The 20,668-nt window shown below is 51.2% G+C and overlaps 1 protein-coding gene across 5 annotated transcripts in view; it reads left to right on the top strand.

The window, feature by feature from the left end:
• Window positions 1-14,980, top strand: part of LOC140464193 (rab11 family-interacting protein 4-like) — a 262,017-nt gene extending 247,037 nt beyond the window's left edge. For 4 of the 5 annotated variants that reach the window (XM_072559041.1, XM_072559042.1, XM_072559044.1 and 1 more), the window contains 4 exons: window positions 2,828-2,965; window positions 11,205-11,363; window positions 13,741-13,884; window positions 14,513-14,884. In XM_072559041.1, the coding sequence (XP_072415142.1) occupies window positions 2,828-2,965; window positions 11,205-11,363; window positions 13,741-13,884; window positions 14,513-14,629 (558 nt within the window). In that variant the 3' untranslated portion in view covers window positions 14,630-14,884. Of the gene's footprint in view, window positions 1-2,827; window positions 2,966-11,204; window positions 11,364-13,740; window positions 13,885-14,512; window positions 14,885-14,924 lie in introns of those variants that run through there. The other variant, XR_011954873.1, reaches the window with a different exon arrangement.
• The last annotated feature ends 5,688 nt before the right edge of the window (window positions 14,981-20,668 follow it).

Below are 20,668 nucleotides of genomic sequence, written 5' to 3'. Positions count from 1 at the left end.
GCAAAAACCAGCACATAGACTCTCACCTAGAACATGGAACAGTACAGCACAGGAACAGGCCCTTCGGCCCACTATGTCTGTGCTGTCATTCTAAATTAATCCCACTGCTTGCATATGGTTCAAATCCCTCCCTTCTCTCCCTGTTCATGTGTCTGGCTAAAAGCTTCTTAAATGTTGCTATCGTATCTGATTCTCCCACTCCCATGGCAGTGTATTCCAGGCATCTGTCATCCTCTCTATAAAGAAAAAAGCCTAACTTCACACATCTCCTTTAAACCTTCTTCCTCACCTTAAACATATGCCCCCTAGTATTTGACAGTTCCACCCTAGGAAAAAGACTCCACCTCTCCACCCTATCCATGTCTCTCATTTTATATACATCTATCAGATTGCCTCCTCAGCCTCCAATACTCTAGTGAAAACAATCCAAGTTTGTCCAACCTCTCCTTATAGATAACACACTCCAATCCAGGCAATATCCAGGCACTGCCTCTAAAGCTGCCTCAGGTGGCTCAGTGGTTAGCACTGCTACCTTACAGCACCAGGGTCCCAGGTTCAATGCCAGCCTCGGGCAACTGTCTGTGTGGAGTTTGCATTTTCTCCCCGTGTCTGCGTGGGTTTCCTCCGGGTGCTCCGGTTTCCTTCCACAATCCAAAGATGTGCAGGTCAGGTGAATTGGCCTTGCTAAATTGTCCGTAGTGTTAGGTGCATCAATCAAGGGAAATGGGTCTGGGTGCGTTACTCTTTGGAGTGTCGGTGTGGACTGGTTGGGCCGAAGGGCCTGTTTCCACACTGTAGGGAATCTAAAAATAAAAGTCCTGGCTATAGTGTGGCAACTAGAACTGCACACAATACCCCAAATGTGGCCTAACTAAAATTTAATACAGCTGCAATTTGACTTGTCGACTTTTATTCTCAGTGCCCTGACCGATGAAGGCAAGCATGCCATCTGCTGCCTTTCCCACCTTCGCCACTTGTGTTACCACTTTCACGGATCTATGAACTTACACTCTGTGCTTCAATGCTCCTAAAGATCCTGCCATTTACTGTATACTTTTTTCCCTTGCATTTTACCTCCTAAAATGCATCACCTCACACTTGTCCAGATTAAACTCCATCTGCCATTTTTCATCCAACTATCTAGCTGATCTATATCCTGCTGTATCCTTTCTCACTATCCACAACTCCACTGTGTTTCGTAATGCCTATTAATCGGACCATCTACATTTGCAGCCCAATCATTGATACATATGTATTAAAAACAACAGAAGTACCAGCACTGAGCACAGATCTCCAGAAAAACACCCCTCCGTATCTAGCTTCTGTCTTCTACGACCAAGCCAATTTTTGTATCCAAGTTCCACCTCACCATGGACGCTATGTGACTTAACCGTCTGGACCAGCCGACCATGTGAAACGTTTTAGGAAAGAACACCCACTGCCCCACCCTCATCAATCACCTTCATCACTTCCTTGAAAACCTCGTCATGTTTATGTGATACGCCCTCCCCCGAACCAAGCCCCCTCAGTAACCCTATCGCAAGTCTATTCTTCTCCAAATGTGAGTATATCCTGTCCTTAAGAATCTTTTCCAGTCATTTCCCTCCCACTGATGCCAAGCTCCGACCTAGAATTGCCTGGAGATTGACCTTCTGTTCTTCCTGAACAACCTTGGGTATTCTCCAACCTTCTGGGACGTCCCCCTGTAGATAAAGAGAAGAGCAAGATCTCCACTGATCTCCTCCCTTACCTCTTTCCGTATCCTGTGTTCGATCCCACCAGGCCCTGGGCACCTTTCTATCTTCATATTATTTAAGACACCCAAGGCCCACCTGGTTGTGAATACCAACATGAACAAACCCCTTTGTGCCTGTCCCTCCCCAGGGTGAATCCCAATGGGAAGTACTCATTCAGGACCTCACCCACATCCTCCAGCTCCACACATCAATTCCCCCTTTAGTCCTTGAGGAGATCAATCTTTCCCCAGATACCCTCTTGCTCCTAACAATGTATACGATGGCCTGGGAGTCTCCTCCCTCCAATTGCCAACGACGGTTCCTGGCTCTCTCTAACCCTCCTCATTTCTGTTTTTAAGTTCTCTTCTGCTCCTTCTGTACTCCTCAAGGACTTTGTTTGATTTCTGTTTCCTAAACCTCTTCCAAACTAAGCTTCTCTATCAATTAAAGCCATAAACCTCATCTCTCACCTCTCTCAAAAGCTTTGCTCCTCTTCTTTCTACAGTAAGAGTGACCTTTTGTTAATTACCAGGGGAGCCATGGATCATACATCACTGCACTGATCGATTAACCACGTCTCCTTCCAAAACCTTTGTCATTCAGAATGTCCAGACAGCTCCATATTCCAGTTCCCCTGCTCCATACACCTCGTATTGGCTTCTCATTAACTGTAAGACTGGGCTGTTAGATTCACCTTTCGGTAAGTCAGGGGAGCAGAAGGAGTGTTCCATCCTGAGTTTATTCATAATCTCCTGAGCAGCGTTCCTGCAGCTCCATATCCATGTGTTCCCTGAGCTTCCTCAGCCCCTTACTGAGCTGTTCAGTGAACATGGTCGTACTCAGTTTGATCCAATCCCAGCTCAGGTCCCAACATTCCTCCAACTGCCTTTGGAACGTTCCTGCAGAGTTTGCTTCCTGTGCTCTTGCAGCCAGCACCTTCCAGATCATCGCAGCTTGTTTGCTGCAGGACAGAAACATTTGACCCCACTCCAGCGCTGGCTCGTTCCCTGACTGCAGCCAGGGATGAGCTGCGATTCTCCGACTCTGCTGGTGGTACTGACCGTCCTCTCCTTCATCGCTCCATGTTTCAGGAGCACCAGAGAATCACATACAAACTGGAGGACACCAGCCTGCGTCTGAAGGACGAGATGGACCTTTACAAGAAGATGGTGGAGAAGATGAGGAGAAACCGGCAGGAGTTTCAGAAAGAGCGAGAGATGATGCAGGAGGTGGGTGTGTCCACGGGTGGGGGGGAGCAAACTGCACCCAGAACCAGAGGGGATGGTATTGCTGGGAGATGGGGTGGTGATCTGTTTAGGGGTTTGATTGGGGTGGGGGGTGTTGGGGTTTATTTGGGGTGGGGAGTATGTTGGGGGTTTATTTGGGGTGGGGAGTATGTTGAGGGTTTGATTGGGGTTGGGGGTTTGATTGCAGTGGGGGGGTATTTTGGGGTTTGATTGGGGTGTGTGTTAGGGGTTTGATTGGGGTGGGGGGTGCATTGGGGGTTTTATTGGGGTGGGGGTTTTGGGGGTTTGTTTGGGGTGGGGGGTGTGTTTTGGGGTTTGATTGGGGTGGGGAGTATGTTGGGGGTTTGATTGGGGTGGGGAGTATGTTGGGGGTTTGATTGGGGTGGGGAGTATGTTGGGGGTTTGATTGGGGTGGGTGGTGTTGGGGGTTTAATTGGAGTGGGGGGGTGATGGGGGTTTGATTGGGGTGGGGTGTGTGTTGGGGGTTTGATTGGGGTGGGGGGTATGTTGGGGATTTGATTGGGGTGGGGGGGTATTGGGGGTTTGATTGGGGTAGGGGGTGTATTGGGGGTTTGATTGGGGTGGGGATGTATTGGGGGTTTGATTGGGGTGGGGGGGTGTGTTGGAATTTGACTGGGGTGGGGGTGTGAATTGGGGGTTTGACTGGGGTGGGGGTGTGAATTGGGGGTTTGATTGGGGTGGGGGAGTGTATTGGGGGTTTTATTGGGGTGGGGGGTTTTGGGGGTTTGATTGGGGTGGGGGGTGTTGGGGGTTTGATTGGGGTGGGGTGTGTGTTGGGGGTTTGATTGGGGTGGGGTGTGTGTTGGGGGTTTGATTGGGGTGGGGGGTGTTTTGGGGGTTTGATTGGGGTGGGGGAGTGTATTGGGGGTTTGATTGGGGTGGGGGGTGTTGGGGGTTTGATTGGGGTGGGGGGTGTTGGGGGTTTGATTGGGGTGGGGTGTGTGTTGGGGGTTTGATTGGGGTGGGGGTGTTTTGGGGGTTTGACTGGGGTGGGGGGTGTATTGGGGGTTTGACTGGGGTGGGGGGTGTATTGGGGGTTTGACTGGGGTGGGGGTGTGAATTGGGGGTTTGACTGGGGTGGGGGGTGTTGGGGGTTTGATTGGGGTGGGGTGTGTGTTGGGGGTTTGATTGGGGTGGGGGTGTGAATTGGGGGTTTGATTGGAGTGGGGGGTGTTGGGGGTTTGACTGGGGTGGGGGGTGTATTGGGGGTTTGACTGGGGTGGGGGTGTGAATTGGGGGTTTGACTGGGGTGGGGGTGTGAATTGGGGGTTTGATTGGAGTGGGGGGTGTTGGGGGTTTGATTGGGGTGGGGGGTGTTGGGGGTTTGATTGGGGTGGGGTGTGTATTGGGGGTTTGATTGGGGTGGGGTGTGTGTTGGGGGTTTGATTGGGGTGGGGGGTATATTGGGGATTTGATTGGGGTGGGGGGTGTTCAGTGTTTGATTGGGGTGGGGTGTGTTGGGGTGTGATTGGGGTAGGGGGTGTATTGGGGGTTTGATTGGGGTGGGGGGGTGTATTGGGTTTTGACTGGGGTGGGGGGGTGTATTGGGGGCTTGATTGGGGTGGGGGGTGTATTGGGGGTTTGACTGGGGTGGGGGGGTGTATTGGGGGCTTGATTGGGGTGGGGGGGGTGTATTGGGGGTTTGATTGGGGAGGAGGGGTGTATTGGGGGTTTGATTGGGGTGGGGGGGTGTATTGGGGGTTCGATTGGGGTGGGGGGGTGTATTGGGGGTTTGACTGGGGTGGGGGGGGTGTATCGGGGGCTTGATTGGGGTGGGGGTGTATTGGGGGTTTGACTGGGGTGGGGGGGTGTATTGGGGGCTTGATTGGGGTGGGGGTGTATTGGGGGTTTGATTGGGGAGGAGGGGTGTGTTGGGGGTTTAATTGGGGGGGTGTATTGGGGGTTTGATTGGGGAGGAGGGGTGTGTTGGGGGTTTGATTGGGGAGGAGGGGTGTATTGGGGGTTTGATTGGGGAGGAGGGGTGTGTTGGGGGTTTGATTGGGGTGGGGTGTATTGGGGGTTTGATTGGGGTGGGGGGTGTATTGGGGGTTTGATTGGGGGGGTGTATTGGGGGTTTGATTGGGGTGGGGGGTGTATTGGGGGTTTGATTGGGGTGGGGGGGTGTATTGGGGGTTTGATTGGGGGGGGGTGTATTGGGGGTTTGATTGGGGTGGGGGGTGTATTGGGGGTTTGATTGGGGGGGGTGTATTGGGGGTTTGATTGGGGTGGGGGGTGTATTGGGGGTTTGATTGGGGGGGGTAGGAGTGAGCTGCCTGTGTGGACCTTGTCCATCACAGGGACATGAGGAATCAGACTAGGATTAGACCATTTGGCCCATCCACTGGCATCCCGGTCACCTCTCCTCCCTGCCCCACCCAGACCCCACAACTCCCCCAGCCCCAAGAGCCAAACCCAGTCGATCCCAGATTTAACTACATTCACCAATGGAGCATCAACAGTTCACTGTGGGAGAGAATTCCCAAAATTCACACCCGTCTGAGAGAAGATATTTCTCTGTCTCTGTCCCGTACGATCAGCCCGTTTTCCTGGGGATCAGCCCCTTCCCCATCCCTGTCTCGCAGCTCCACATGTGTCTGCAGCTTCTGGATTCAGTATGTCCTGCATCATCCCGCTGTACTCCAGAGAGAACAATCCCAGTTCAGTCAGTATGTGGGCACAGGGCAGCACTGTACTCCTGTGATCACCCATCCCCACCCACTGGATCACCATCATTCCGATGCTATCCTTCACTAAACTACATTCAATCCCAGTCGTGGTCACCCTGCAGCATTTGGAAAGTGTGTCTCTGTCTTGATGGCTTTTGCCTCAGGAACCAGAGGACGCAGCTTAAAAATACGGGGTCGACCATTTAGGACAGAGATGAGGAGAAACTTCTTCACCCAGAGAGTGGTGGCTGTGTGGAATGCTCTGCCCCAGAGGGCAGTGGAGGCCCAGTCTCTGGATTCATTTAAGAAAGAGTTGGATAGAGCTCTCAAGGATAGTTATGGAGATAAGGCAGGAACAGGATACTGATTAAAGATGATCAGTCATGATCATATTGAATGGTGGTGCAGGCTCGAAGGGCAGAATGGCCTACTTCTGCACCTATTGTCTATTGTCTATCGATAATCATAATACACAATACACAGTTCCCGGGTGTACACAGTATTCTCAGGTGTACACAGTATTCCCGGGTGTACACGATGTTCCCGGGTGTACATTGTGTTCCCGGGTGTACACGGCGTTCCCGGGTGTACACGGTGTTCCCAGGTGTACACAGTATTCCCGGGTGTGCACGATGTTCCCGGGTGTACACGGCGTTCCCGGGTGTACACGGTGTTCCCGGGTGTACACAGTATTCCCGGGTGTACACGGTGTTCCCGGGTGTATACAGTATTCCCGGGTGTGCACGGTGTTCCTGGCAGTACACAGTATTCCCAGCAGTACACAGTATTCCCGGGCGTACATGGTGTTCCCGGGTGTACATAGTGTTCCTGGGTGTACACGGTATTCCCGGGTGCACACAGTATTCCCGGGTGTACATGGCGTTCCCGGGTGTACACAGTATTCCCAGGTGGACACGGTGTTCCTTGGTGTACACGGTGTTCCCAGGTGTACACGGTATTCCCAGGTGTACACGGTGTTCCCGGGTGTACACGGTGTTCCTTGGTGTACACGGTGTTCCCAGGTGTACACAGTATTCCCAGGTGCACACGGTATTCCCAGGTGTACACGGTGTTCCCGGGTGTACACTGTATTCCCAGGTGTACACAGTATTCCCGGGTGTACACAGTATTCCCGGGAGTACACGGTATTCCCGGGTGTACACAGTATTCACGGGTGTACATGATGTTCCCGTGTGTACACAGTGTTCCCGCGTGTACACAGTATTCCCGGGTGTACACGGTATTCCCGGGTGTACACAGAAATCCCGGGTGTACATGATGTTCCCAGGTGTACACAGTATTCCCAGGTGTACACAGTATTCCCGGGTGAACACGATGTTCCCGGGTGTACACGGTATTCCCGGGTGTACACGATGTTCCCGGGTGTAGACAGTGTTCCGGGTGTACACAGTATTCCCGGGTGTACACAGTATTCTCAGGTGTACACGGTGTTCCCGGGTGTACACAGTATTCTCGGGTGTACACGATGTTCCCATGTGTACACAGTATTCCTGGTTGTACACAGTGTTCCCGGGTGTACACGATGGTCCCGGGCGTACACAGTATTCCCGGGCGTACACAGTGTTCCCGGGTGTACACAGTATTCACGGGTGTACATGATATTCCCGTGTGTACACAGTATTCCCGGGTGTACACGATGTTCCCGTGTGTACAAAGTATTCACGGGTGTACATGATATTCCCGTGTGTACACAGTATTCCCAGGTTTACACGATATTCCCGTGTGCACACAGTATTCTCGGGTGTACACGGTGTTCCCGGGTGTACACAGTATTCCCGGGTGTACACGATGTTCCCAGGTCTACACACTATTCCCGGGTGTACACAGTATTCTCGGGTGTACACGGTATTCCTGGGTGTACACAGTATTCCCGGGTGTACACGATGTTCCCAGGTGTACACAGTATTCCCGGGTGTACACAGTGTTCGTGTGTACACGATGTTCCTGGGTGTACACGATGTTCCCAGGTGTACACAGTATTCCCGAGTGTACACAGTATTCCCGGGTGTACACGGTGTTCCCGGGTGTACACAGTATTCCTGGGTGTACACAGTGCTCCTGTGTGTACACGATGTTCCCGGGTGTACACGGTATTCCCGGGTGTACACAATGTTCCCGGGTGTACACGGTGTTCCCGGGTGTACACAGTATTCCCAGGTGTACACGGTGTTCCCGGGGGTACACGGTGTTCCCGGGTATACACAGTATTCCCAGGTGTACACGGTGTTCCCGGGGGTACACGGTGTTCCCAGGTGTACACAGCATTCCTGGGTATACACAGTATTCCCGGGTGTACACGGTGTTCCCAGGTGTACACGGTATTCCCAGGTGTACACGGTATTCCCGGGTGTACACGGTGTTCCCAGGTGTACACGGTATTCCCGGGTGAACACAGTATTCTCGGGTGTACACAGTGTTCCCGGGTGTATACATTATTCCCAGGTGTACACGGTGTTCCCAGGTGTACACAGTATTCCCGGGTGTACACACTGTTCCCGGGTGTACACGGTATTCCTGGGTGTACACGATATTCCCGGGTGTACATGCTGTTCCCGGGTGTACATGCTGTTCCTGGGTGTTCACAGTGTTCCCGGGTGTACATGGTATTCCCAGGTGTACACAGTATTCCCGGGTGTACACGATGTTCCGGGTGTACGCAGTATTCCTGGGTATACACAGTATTCCCGGGTGTACACAGTATTCTCGGGTGTACACAGTGTTCCCGGGTGAATCCATATTCCTGTTGATCTGTCCGATGATAATGACTTGGAAATTGATCTCAGCGTGAAGTTGTGTTCGTGTTTTAGAAACGGGGCTGAATTCCAGTAAGAACCAGGATTAAAGCTCATCAATTCAGCCTCATCTCGGGGTTAGGGTCCTGTTGGACAGAATAACGCGTTGGCTCAAAATGTGTTTCTGATTCTGCATCTCCATGCTTGTTTATGTCCCTGTCCCTCTCCCTGTCCCTCTCCCTGTCCCTCTCCCTCTCCCTCTCCCTGTCCCTCTCCCTCTCCCTCTCCCTCTCCCTCTCCCTCTCCCTCTCCCTGTCTCTCTCCCTCTTCCTGTCCCTTTCCCTGTCTCTCTCCCTCTCCCTCTCCCTGTCCCTCTCCCTCTCCCCCTCTCTCTCCCCTCTCCCTCTCCCTGTCCCTCTCCCTGTCCCTGTCCCTCTCCCTCTCCCTGTCCCTGTCCCTCTCCCTCTCCCTATCTCTCTCCCTCTCCCTGTCCCTGTACCTCTCCCACTCCCTGTCTCTCTCCCTCTCCCTCTCCATCTCTCTCCCTGTCTCTCTCCCCTCTTCCTGTCTCTCCCCCGTCTCTGTCCCTGTCCCTCTCCCGCTCCTTGTCCCTCTCCCTATCCCTCTCCCTGTCTCTCACCCTGTCCTTCTCCTTGTCCCTCTCCCTGTCCCTGTCTCTCTTCCTGTCCCTGCCCCTGTCTCCCTCCCTCTCCCTGTCCCTCTCCCTGTCCCTCTCCCTCTCCCTCTCCCTGTCTCTCTCCCTCTCCCTCTCTCTCCCTGTCTCTCTCCCTCTCCCTGTCTCTGTCCCTGTCCCTGTCCCTCTCCCTCTCCCTCTCCCTGTCCCTGTCTCTCTCCCTCTCCCTCTCTCTCCCTGTCTCTCTCCCTCTTCCTGTCCCTTTCCCTGTCTCTCTCCCTGTCCCTCTCCCTGTCCCTCTCCCTGTCCCTCTCCCTCTCCCTGTCCCTCTCCCTGTCCCTCTCCCTGTCCCTCTCCCTGTCCCTGTCTCTCTCCCTATCTCTCTCCCTGTCCCTCTCCCTGTCTCCCTCCCTCTCCCTGTCCCTCTCCCTCTCCCTCTCTCTCTCCCTCTCCCTGTCCCTCTCTCTCTCCCTCTTCCTGTCCCTTTCCCTGTCTCTCTCCCTGTCCCTCTCCCTGTCCGTCTCCCTCTCCCTATCTCTCTCCCTATCTCTCTCCCTGTCCCTCTCCCTGTCTCCCTCCCTCTCCCTGTCCCTCTCCCTGTCCCTGTCCCTCTCCCTCTCCCTGTCCCTCTCCCTGTCCCTCTCCCTCTCCCTATCTCTCTCCCTGTCCCTCTCCCTGTCCCTGTCCCTCTCCCTCTCTCTCTCTCTCCCTGTCCCTCTCCCTGTCTCTCTCTCTCTCTCTCCGTGTCCCTGTCTCCGTCTCTGTCTCTCTCCCTGACCGTGTCCCTGTCTCCCTCCCTCTCCCTCTCCCTGTCCCTCTCCCCTCTCCCTCTCCCTGACCGTGTCTCTGACCATGTCCCTGTCCCTCTCCCTCTCTCTCTCTCTCCCTGTCCCTCTCCCTGTCTCTCTCTCTCTCTCCTTGTCCCTGTCTCCGTCTCTGTCTCTCTCCCTGACCGTGTCCCTGTCTCCCTCCCTCTCCCTGTCCCTCTCCCCCTCTCTCTCCCTCTCCCTGTCCCTCTCCCTGTCCCTGTCCCTCTCCCTGTCCCTGTCCCTCTCCCTCTCCCTATCTCTCTCCCTCTCCCTGTCCCTGTACCTCTCCCTCTCCCTGTCTCTCTCCCTCTCCCTCTCCATCTCTCTCCCTGTCTCTCTCCCTCTTCCTGTCTCTCCCCCGTCTCTGTCCCTGTCCCTCTCCCGCTCCTTGTCCCTCTCCCTATCCCTCTCCCTGTCTCTCACCCTGTCCTTCTCCTTGTCCCTCTCCCTGTCCCTGTCTCTCTTCCTGTCCCTGCCCCTGTCTCCCTCCCTCTCCCTGTCCCTCTCCCTGTCCCTCTCCCTCTCCCTCTCCCTGTCCCTCTCCCTCTCCCTCTCCCTCTCCCTGTCTCTCTCCCTCTCCCTCTCTCTCCCTGTCTCTCTCTCCCTCTCCCTGTCTCTGTCCCTGTCCCTGTCCCTGTCCCTCTCCCTCTCCCTGTCTCTCTCTCTCTCTCTCCTTGTCCCTGTCCCCCGTCTCTGTCTCTCTCCCTGACCGTGTCCCTGTCTCCCTCCCTCTCCCTGTCCCTCTCCCTGTCCCTGACCGTGTCCCTCTCCCTGTCCCTCTCCCTCTCCCTGTCTCTCTCTCCCTCTCCCTGTCCCTCTCCCTGTCCCTGTCCCTGTCCCTCTCCCTCTCCCTGTCCCTCTCCCTCTCCCTGTCTCTCTCTCTCTCTCCTTGTCCCTGTCCCTGTCTCCCTCCCTCTCCCTGTCCCTCTCCCTCTCCCTCTCCCTGACCGTGTCCCTGTCCCTGTCCCTCTCCCTCTCCCTGTCCCTCTCCCTCTCCCTGTCTCTCTCTCTCTCTCCTTGTCCCTGTCCCTGTCTCCCTCCCTCTCCCTGTCCCTCTCCCTCTCCCTCTCCCTGACCGTGTCCCTGACCATGTCTCTGTCCCTGTCCCTCTCCCTCTCCCTGACCCTGTCCCTGACCGTGTCCCTGTCTCTGTCTCTGTCCCTGTCCCTCTCCCTCTCCCTGTCCCTCTCCCTCTCCCTCTCCCTCTCCCTGACCGTGTCCCTGTCTCTCTCCCTCTCCCTGACCGTGTCCCTGTCTCTCTCCCTGTCCCTCTCCCTCTCCCTCTCCCTGACCCTGTCCCTGACCGTGTCCCTGTCTCCGTCTCTGTCCCTGCTGCAGCTGATTGAGGATTTGCGGAAGGAGCTGGAATATTTGCAGTTGTATAAGTTGGATGTGGAGATGCCAGGTTGGAGTCGGGCTCCGTCCTGCCCCACGATCGAGCTGACCTTCCGTAACAAGGAGATGGAGCTCGAGTACGAGGCCAAACACCTGAAACAGGTAACACCTGGACGGGCTCCACCCCCCTGGTTACATTCCACCTGCCCCTATAACAGACCGGTCCCACAGGATCCCAGCGATTGTTTGAGGGATTCCTCTTAAGGAATGTAGGTGTTGACTGTGAGATGGGTCGAGGTTGAATTTGTCTGTGATGCCCCCACAGTTGGATATCCACTGTGTTCCAACCCAGGGAGGTCATCCCCAACGTTCTCTGTTGTGGGCTGACCTGCACATCTCTGTCCACTTCACTCCTTTTGAACTGAAATGAAGCATCTCAGAATGTCACTTGTCTCTGCTTCCTGTCTTAAGGCCATCATAGAGGAACAGATTCAGGCCATTCAGCCCATTGAATATGGAGACAGTGAGTCCCACAGATGCTGGAGATCAGAGTTGAGTGTGTGATGCTGGAAAAGCGCAGCCAGTCAGGCAGCGTCCAAACAGGAGAGCTGTAGTTTTGAGGATAGGATAGAGTCATAGAGATAAAAACAATGACTGCAGATTCTGGAAACCAAGTACTGGATGAGTGGTGCTGGAAGAGCACAGCAGTTCAGGCAGCTTCCAAGGAGCTTCGTCGAGATGTACAGTACAGAAACAGACCCTTCAGTCCAACCCGTCCATGCCGACCAGATATCCCAACCCAATCTAGTCCCACCTGCCAGCACCCGGCCCATATCCCTCCAAATCCTTCCTATTCATATACCCATCCAAATGTCTCTTAAATGTTGCATATGTACCAGCCTCCACCACGTCCTCTGGCAGCTCATTCCATACACGTACCACCCTCTGCGTGAAAAGGTTGCCCCTTAGGTCTCTTTTATATCTTTCCCCTCTCACCTTAAACCTATGCCCTCTAGTTCTGGACTCCCCGACCCCAGGGAAAGACTTTGTCTATTTATCCTATCCATGCCCCACATAATTTTGTAAATCTCTATAAGGTCACCCCTCAGCCTCTGACGCTCCAGGGAAAACAGCCCCAGCCTGTTCAGCCTCTCCCTGTTGCTCAAACCCTCCAACCCTGGCAACATCCTTGTAAATCTTTTCTGAACCCTTTCAAGTTTCACAACATCTTCCCAATAGGAAGGAGACCAGAATTGCACACAATATTCCAACAGTGGCCTAATCAATGTCCTGTACAGCTGCAACATGACCTCCCAACTCCTGTACTCAATACTCTGACCAATAAAGGAAAGCATACCAAACACCTTCTTCACTATCCTATCTTCCTGCGACTCTACTTTCAAGGAGCTATGAACCTGCACTCCAAGGTCTCTTTATTCAGCAACACTCCCTAGGACCTTACCATTAAGTGTATAAGTCCTGCTAAGATTTGCTTTCCCAAAATGCAGCATCTCGCATTTATCTGAATTAAACTCCATCTGCCCCTTCTCAGATCATTGGCCCATCTGGTCCAGATCCTGTTGTAATCTGAGGTAACCCTTTTCACTGTCCACCATACCTCCAATTTTGGTGTCATCTGCAAACTTACCAACTCTACCTCTTATGCTCACATCCAAATCATTTATGTAAATGACAAAACGTAGAGGGCCCAGCACCGATCCTTGTGGCACTCCATTGGTCACAGGCCTCCAGTCTGAAAAACAACCCTCCACCACCACCCTCTGTCTTCTACCTTTGAGCCAGTTCTGTATCCAAATGGCTAGTTCTCCCTGTATTCCGTGAGATCTAACCTTGTTAATCAGTCTCCCATGGGGAACCTTGTCGAACGCCTTCCTGAAGAGCCTATGCTCAAAGTGTCAAGCTTCCTGCTCCTCGGACACTGCCTGACCTGCTCGGCCCATTGAGTATCTTGTGCCTTTCAATGGTGGCTGATCAGTTTCTCAACCCCACGCTCCTGCTTCCTCCCCATCATAAAGACACTCAATGACTTGCCCTCCACAGTCCCCTGTGGTAATGAGTCCCAGAGAGTCCCCTCCCTTTGGCTGAAGAAATTCCTCTTCATTCTCAGAACCAAAGGGTGGTCCCTTCATTCTGAGGCTGTGCCCTTGGGTCCCAATCTCTCCCACTCCTTCTCCTTCTCTCTAAGCCTCTCAATATTCTGTACGTTTCAATGACATCCCCCCCCCCCCCCCCCCATCCAATTCAACTCCACCCAATCCACAGCCAGTGTCCTGACATCTGACTGGGGGCTCCAGTCTAAGGGGGGGTAGTACCCTGGGGACAGGGCTTGTGACAGAGAGGGCGAGGGGGAGGGGGAGGGGGAGGGGGAGTGCAGCGTTTTGCAGAGAGTGGTGCTGTCTGTGTGCTCTGAGCTGCCCTTGCAGCCAGGTTTATTGCAGAGACTGTCCCTCATCACTCAGTGATTGATGGTCTCTCTGTGCAGTGATGTGACATTACCACACTGTCACCTCTTTACCAGGAGAACCTGAGACTACGAGAGCAGAATGATGATCTAAATGGGCAGATCCTAAGCCTGAGTCTGTATGAAGCGAAGAATCTGTTTGCAACTCAAACCAAGGCTCAGTCATTGGCTGCGGAAATCGACACTGCTACCCGAGACCAGGTAAACGAGCCAATCACAGCTCACCCAGCAGATACCTAATGAATGAAACTATAGGGTACAGCCCCAGGGACCATGGAGAGAGTGTAGAGGGAGCTTTACTCTGTATCTAATCCTGTGCTGTCCCTGTCCCTGGGAGTGTTTGATGGGGGGACAGTGTATAGGGAGCTTTACTCTGTATCTAACCCCATACTGTCCCTGTCCTGGGAGTGTTTGATGGGGGACAGTGTATAGGGAGCTTTACTCTGTATCTAACCCCATACTGTCCCTGTCCTGGGAGTGTTTGATGGGGGACAGTGTATAGGGAGCTTTACTCTGTATCTAACCCCATACTGTCCCTGTCCTGGGAGTGTTTGATGTGGGGGACAGTGTAGAGGGAGCTTTACTCTGTATCTAACCCCATACTGTCCCTGTCCTGGGAGTGTTTGATGGGGGGACAGTGTAGAGGGAGCTTTACTCTGTGTCTAACTCCATACTGTCCCTGTCCTGGGAGTGTTTGATGGGGGACAGTGTAGAGGGAGCTTTACTCTGTGTCTAACTGCGAGCTGTCCCTGTCCTGGGAGTGTTTGATGGGGGGACAGTGTAGAGGGAGCTTTACCCTGTGTCTAACTCCATATTGTTCACCTTGTAGCTAATGGAAGCTTTTCAGGAGCAGGAGGAGATTAATCTGCGATTGAGACAGTACATGGACAAGATCATCCTGGCCATTTTAGATCACAATCCCTCCATCCTGGAAATTAAGAAATAAAGGCAGTGGGACTCAGTGCCTGGAGCCGTGGGTTGGGGTCCAGCTGGACTCTTTGCTGAGTGATGGAGGCCTGAAATCTTGCCATTCTGTTTCTTTATTAGTTACATGTGAATTTAAACAATATCTGCTGGGATTTGAGATTTACTTCTGCACTTTTTGATCCTGTGAAAATAATGAGTTTGATTGGGAGGAAGTTGACATTTTTGACGTATCGCCATCTTCAGAAGGTGACTTTGTTCAGTGACAGTGTGGGAGCAGGAAGTTGACATTTTTGACGTATCGCCATCTTCAGAAGGTGACTTTGTTCAGTGACAGTGTGGGAGCAGGAGCTGATCGCTGTGCTGGGGGGGGGGGGGGGGAGGGGGGTTGTGACTGACTGTTACCGATGGAAACAGTCTTCCTGTAGGTTGGAGTTGTTCAAGTTGACCCTCTGTGTGTCTGTGGTGTGGTGTGTGAGAAGCTGGTATATCACATCCCTGTCTTTCATCCTGTAGGAGACAGGGAGTTTCTGACTGGAAGCTGCGTGGGGCCAGGATTGTTTTCTTGTCTGTTCAGTATGATCCCTTCCTGAGGAACACAGGGTTGTGAGGCTGAGATACAAACTGGTCCAAGGCAGCCTGGCCAGCTCACTGACCATACTAGCTCCACTGAGGATTGACATTAAACTGCTCGAGAGAGAGAGAGAGAGAGAGATGACACAGGCTCCCTGAGAGCTGTGGACATTGACAGACTCTGAAACAAGCCCAATCTTGAGCTGGAGAATACCAGCAGCTCGTGCCAACTCGGGACAGACCTCACCAGGTTACACACAGACTTCATTCAGGACCCGTTAACCCGGGTGGTCTCACCAACTGTCGGGTTCATTTAAATCTTGCAGAGTCACAAGGCAATTCACAGAAGAGTTTTACTGTCATGTGTGTGTGTGTGTGTGTGTGTGTGTGTGTCTGTGGGGGGGTGGGAACAGAGAGGGGCAGGGAGAGAGGGGGGAAGGGAGAAATCATTGGAAGGAGAGAGATTGGGATAATAATGCAGTATGATATTTTTGTGTTTTAATGTCTCGGTTTTGTCGTTCCTTCAACAGAGACAGTCTGGAATATTCCACAGTAAAGCAATGTTGCACTTTTATTTTTAATAAAATGTTATTCTAGATGATTAGGGAGAAGTGCTGTTAGGTAATCAGTAATAATGTGAATCACTGCTGCTCTGTGGCACTATCATTTGTGAGTAGCTCTGTTTTAGAGTGTGTGTGAGAGAGAGCTAACATTTAAATTAGTGTGAATGTGAGTTAGTGTGCAAGTTAGTGAGTGTGCAATTGTGTGAGTTAGTGAGTGTGAGTTACAAGCGTGCGAGTTAGTGTGTATGCATGTGAACTGGTGTTGATGTGTGTGAGCGAGAGAGTGAGAGTTAATGTGAGCATGCGTTAGCATGAGTGTGAGTTAATGTGAGTGTGAGTGAGCTGGTGTGTGAGTGTGAGCAGGTATGAGCAGGTGTGAGTGTGAGCTGTGGTAAGTGTGAGTGCAAGCTAGTGTGATGTTAGTGAGTGTGAGCTGGTGTGAGTGTGAGCAAGCTGGTGTGAGTGTTAGTGAGTGTGAGCTGGTGTGAGTGTGAGCAAGCTGGTGTGAGTGTGATTGAGTGTGAGCTTGGGTAAGTGTGAGTGTGTGCGAGCTGGTGTGAGTGTGATGGTGTGAGTGTGAGTGTGAGCTGGTGCAAGCTGATGTGAGTGTGAGCTGGGGTAAGTGTGAGCTGGTGTGAGTGTGTTTGTGTGCAGAGGCCCCCTGCACCTGTTAATGCTTCCACTTGCTCTGCCACTGGAGGCAGCACTGAAAACGATCATAAATGTGTAAATTGTGTAAATAACAGTTTGAGATTTCTCCTCATGTCCCACAGGCTCCTCGTCTGAAGCTGCAGCAATGTTGACAGTTGTCGGTGTGTCTGCTTTCTTTGTGAGTTACAGTCAGTTGTGGTTATGATGGAGGAGCGATCAGCTCCTAACCATTAACCAACTCAACAAACTACTGCTGTGATGTCAGCCTCACTGTTCAGTAACTAAACGTAGATCCTTCCTTTACACAGTTCAGGATTTACAACAGCTGAAAGAATCCAATTGTAAAAAGTCTCAGCAAGTATTGGAGTGGTGTATCCTGTACTGTCTCTATTCACTATCCCTGACTGCTGTAGAGGACACCATTATTCTGATTACAGCAATCTGTAAATAAATCCTTTGCTCCTGGCATGTTCAAACAGTGAATCAATGGAATGTTACTGTCTGTGTGTCCAAAGTTCTTGCTGTTCAATTTCCACTCATTGTCCCACAGCAATATCGCAGTGTGGAAACTAACACACACTGCTGAGAATGAGAGATGCACAACTGAAGAGATTAAACACAAATTTCAAACTGGCCAAAGATGCTAAAAATAATTTTAAGAAGTAAATTTAGACAAGCAGGACTGAAAGAAGTCTTCATTAATTAATCTTCATTAATCAATGACTGAATAGTTATGAAAGGTTTTATGGTCATTTTATTTAAATGGGGAGAGATTCACCTCAGTGAAACCAAAGTAAGACCTCTGAAGCATACAAGATTGAGAATCTTTTTAACATCAGTATTTCATGATCTAAGTTCATACAAACTGAGGACACTGAATGGTTCTTCTCAGTCATTAATGTCTCTGAGGCCTAGTGTTTATCTACCTAGCCCTAGATATTGCTCTCTCTCTCTCTCTCTCATTCTCTTATTTTGTGCAGTAACCTTCCATATGGCATCTTCTCAATGCTTTTGGAAAATCCAAGGGCACTACATTTACTGGTTCCCTTTTCATCCACAGTGTGTGTTACTTCCTCAAAAAGCTCCTTGTTCAACAGAATTTTCCTTTCACAAGAACACACTACCTCTGCCTGATCACTACATCGAGTCAGAGAGGTCTGCAGCACATTGAGCCCATTAACTTTGTGGTGGGGTAAACACAGGAAAGTGATGGAAGGGGTTATCAACAGGGCTATCAAGCAGCACCTGCTCAGCAATAACCTGCTCAGTAACACCCAGTTTGGGGTTTGCCAGGGTCACTCAGCTCCTGACCTCATTACAGCCTTGGTTCAAACATGGGCAAAGGAGCTGAATTCCCGAGGGGTGGGGAGAGGGACAGCTCTTGACATCAGGGCCGCATTTGACCGAGTAAGGAATCAAGGAGCCCTGGCAAAACTGGAATATCAATGGGTATCAGGGGGCAAACTCTCCGCTGGTTCAAGTCATACCTGGCACAAAGGAAGATGGTTGTGGTTGTGGAGGGTCAGTTACCACAGCTCCAGAACATCTCTGCAGGAGTTCCCCTCCAAGCCACTCACCGTCCTGATTTGGAAATATATTGCCATTTCTTCAGAGTCGCAGAGTCAACATCCTGGAATTCCTTCCCTAAGGGACATTGGGGGTCAACCTACAGCACATGGACTGCAGCGGTTCAAGAAGGCAGCTCACCCCCACCTTCTCAAGGGGCAACTAGGGACGGGCAATAAATGCTGGGCCCAGCCAGAGACATCCACAGGCCACAACATGAATAAGAATAAAAGTCTAACCCCCTTTTCCATCACCCGGCCCACAATTGCAGACCTAAATCCTCCTTCAATGTAATGAGGGTTTCTGTCTCCCCCACGCTTACAGGCAGTGAGTTCCAATGTTTTTCCTCATGGCCCCTTTAAACCTCCTGCCTCTTACCTTCAATCTGTGAAACCCCCCTCTGCTATGAGCTGCTCAATATCTTTCTATAACCCTGTTAAGTGTAGATTGAGGTGAGGTGAGGGTGGAGGATAACAAGAGAAATTTGTGAAATATGTTCAGCAGAAAGTCCTTAACCATTATGTTGTCAGTGCAATGAGACAGGATGTGGTCTTGCTGGACTTGGTGCTGGGAATGAGCTGGATCAAGAGTGATCACAGAATCTCAAAGTCCGTGTTGGGAAATGGAACAATGCGGAATGAAGCCTTTAAATGGGAAGAAGGTCACTTTCATTGGGATGAGCAGGAATCCAAACAGAGGAAAGTGGAACCAGAGAGTGACAAGGAAAGCTGTCAACAATGGGTGACCTTAGAGGAGAGATCTCAGAGACAGAGTCACTACAATCTAACAAGGACAGAAAATAGGAGAGAGAGAGAGAGAGAGAGACAGACAGAGAGAGAGACACAGAGAGAGAGAGAGACACACACAGACAGACAGACAGTTCAGGGCCCTGTCTGTGGGCAGAATGTAGATGTTCTGTGAAGTGGTCACCCCAGTCTATGCTTCATTTGCCCAGTGAGGAGGAGACCACATTGTGAGCAGCAGATTGGCTCGTGTGAAATGAAGGGAAAGCGTTGCTTCACCACTGTACAGTGAACTTTATTGTTTGAGTTTTCTGGTTCTATATTCTGAGTTTTGGCTAATTCCTTGTGTTTTAAGATGGTGCTGGAGAATGATTCCACTGTATTTGTGATCAATACATGTGACAATAAATAATTAAATCAAATCAGGGTGTGCCTGGGGTTTGGATAGTGAGGAAGGAGGAGGTACATTCTGAAAGCTGCAGCCAGGACTGAGTAGAGCTGAGACTGTAGCTCTGGGGACTGACTCCTCAATCCTCAGTGACCAAGGTAAAAAGCAACGTAAACACTACTCTGTGAATTCAATATCAACAACATGAGGTGGAATTAGCTGGAGTTAGACTGAGGAATCGAGAGATCCTGCTGCCAAACAACAGAGCTTTAGGAATTAACCTCCTGATGTGCTATGGACAGATTGAGTGTTTTAAAAGGAATCTCTCTCTGTGCCTTGAAGCAGATTGTAACTAAATACTTTCATTGGTCAGTGAGGATAGATTTCTGCTTTCCCTCTATGTTTGAACAGAAACATGGTGAGTTCAGAGCAAAGGGCTGCAGCAATATTGTGGGGAAATGAAATGAGAACAGGGGTTTATTTCAGATTCTATTGGACATGGTGAACATAAATGTACAAACATCCAAGGAGATATTGAATTAGAAAGGACCAAGTTTGTACAAGGAACAATACTTAAAATATGAAAGAACTGAGAGGAACCAGTTTATCAATGCCCTTGCTCACAAGATGGAGTCTAAAACTGAAAGTATCCCTTTACAATTCCTTTGTGACGGTTAATTTCCTGGCCAGCTGGGAGGTTTCTTGTTTAAAAATCCTTCACAGGTTTTCAGAGGACTCAGGACTCTTCCTGAAATGTAATCACTGCTTTACTCTTTTTGTTCAGAAGAGTTTTACTCACAGAGAACACAATTTTTAAAAGTTTGGTAGAAGATTTGTAGCTCGGGTGCTCGTTGTTGTGGTTCTGTTCGCCGAGCTGGGAATTTATGTTGCAAACGTTTTGTCCCCTGTCTAGGTGACATCCTCAGTACTTGGGAGCCTCCTGTGAAGCGCTTCTGTGATGTTTCCTCCAGCATTTATAGTGGCCTGTCTCTGCCGCTTCCGGTTGTCAGTTCCAGCTGTCCGCTGTAGTGTCGATTGAAACACATCGACCTGGACCCAATATACCGGCCACTACAGCGGACAGCTCGAACTGACAACCGGAAGCGGCAGAGACAGGCCACTATAAATGCCGGAGGAAACATCACAGAAGCGCTTCACAGGAGGCTCCCAAGCACTGAGGATATCACCTAGACAGGGGACGAAACGTTTGCAACATAAATTCCCAGCTCGGCGAACAGAACCACAACAACAATTTTTTAAAAATTAATTTTGTGGGATGCGGGTGTCACTGGCTGGGCCCGCAGTATTCCCAGCTATGCCTTGTAGCACTGTGTTTATGTGGTGAGTCCAGTTGAGTTTCTGGTCCATGGTAACCCCCCAGAATGTTGACAGGTTCAGTGATGGTAACACCATTGAATGTCAAGGGTTGGTGGTTGGAAATATCTCTTATTAGTGATGGTCATAGCCTGGAGTTTGTGTGGCACAAATGTTACTTACCACTTGTCAGCCCAAGCCTGGATATTGTCCAGATCTTTAGATTAGATGAGATTCGATTCCCCACAGTGTGCAGACAGGCC

The sequence above is a fragment of the Chiloscyllium punctatum genome, chromosome 39 (assembly GCF_047496795.1).
Source record: "Chiloscyllium punctatum isolate Juve2018m chromosome 39, sChiPun1.3, whole genome shotgun sequence".
Taxonomy (NCBI): Eukaryota; Metazoa; Chordata; class Chondrichthyes; order Orectolobiformes; family Hemiscylliidae; genus Chiloscyllium; species Chiloscyllium punctatum.
The sequence above is the reverse complement of the archived record's forward strand: the minus strand, read 5'-3'. Positions and strand labels throughout refer to the sequence as shown.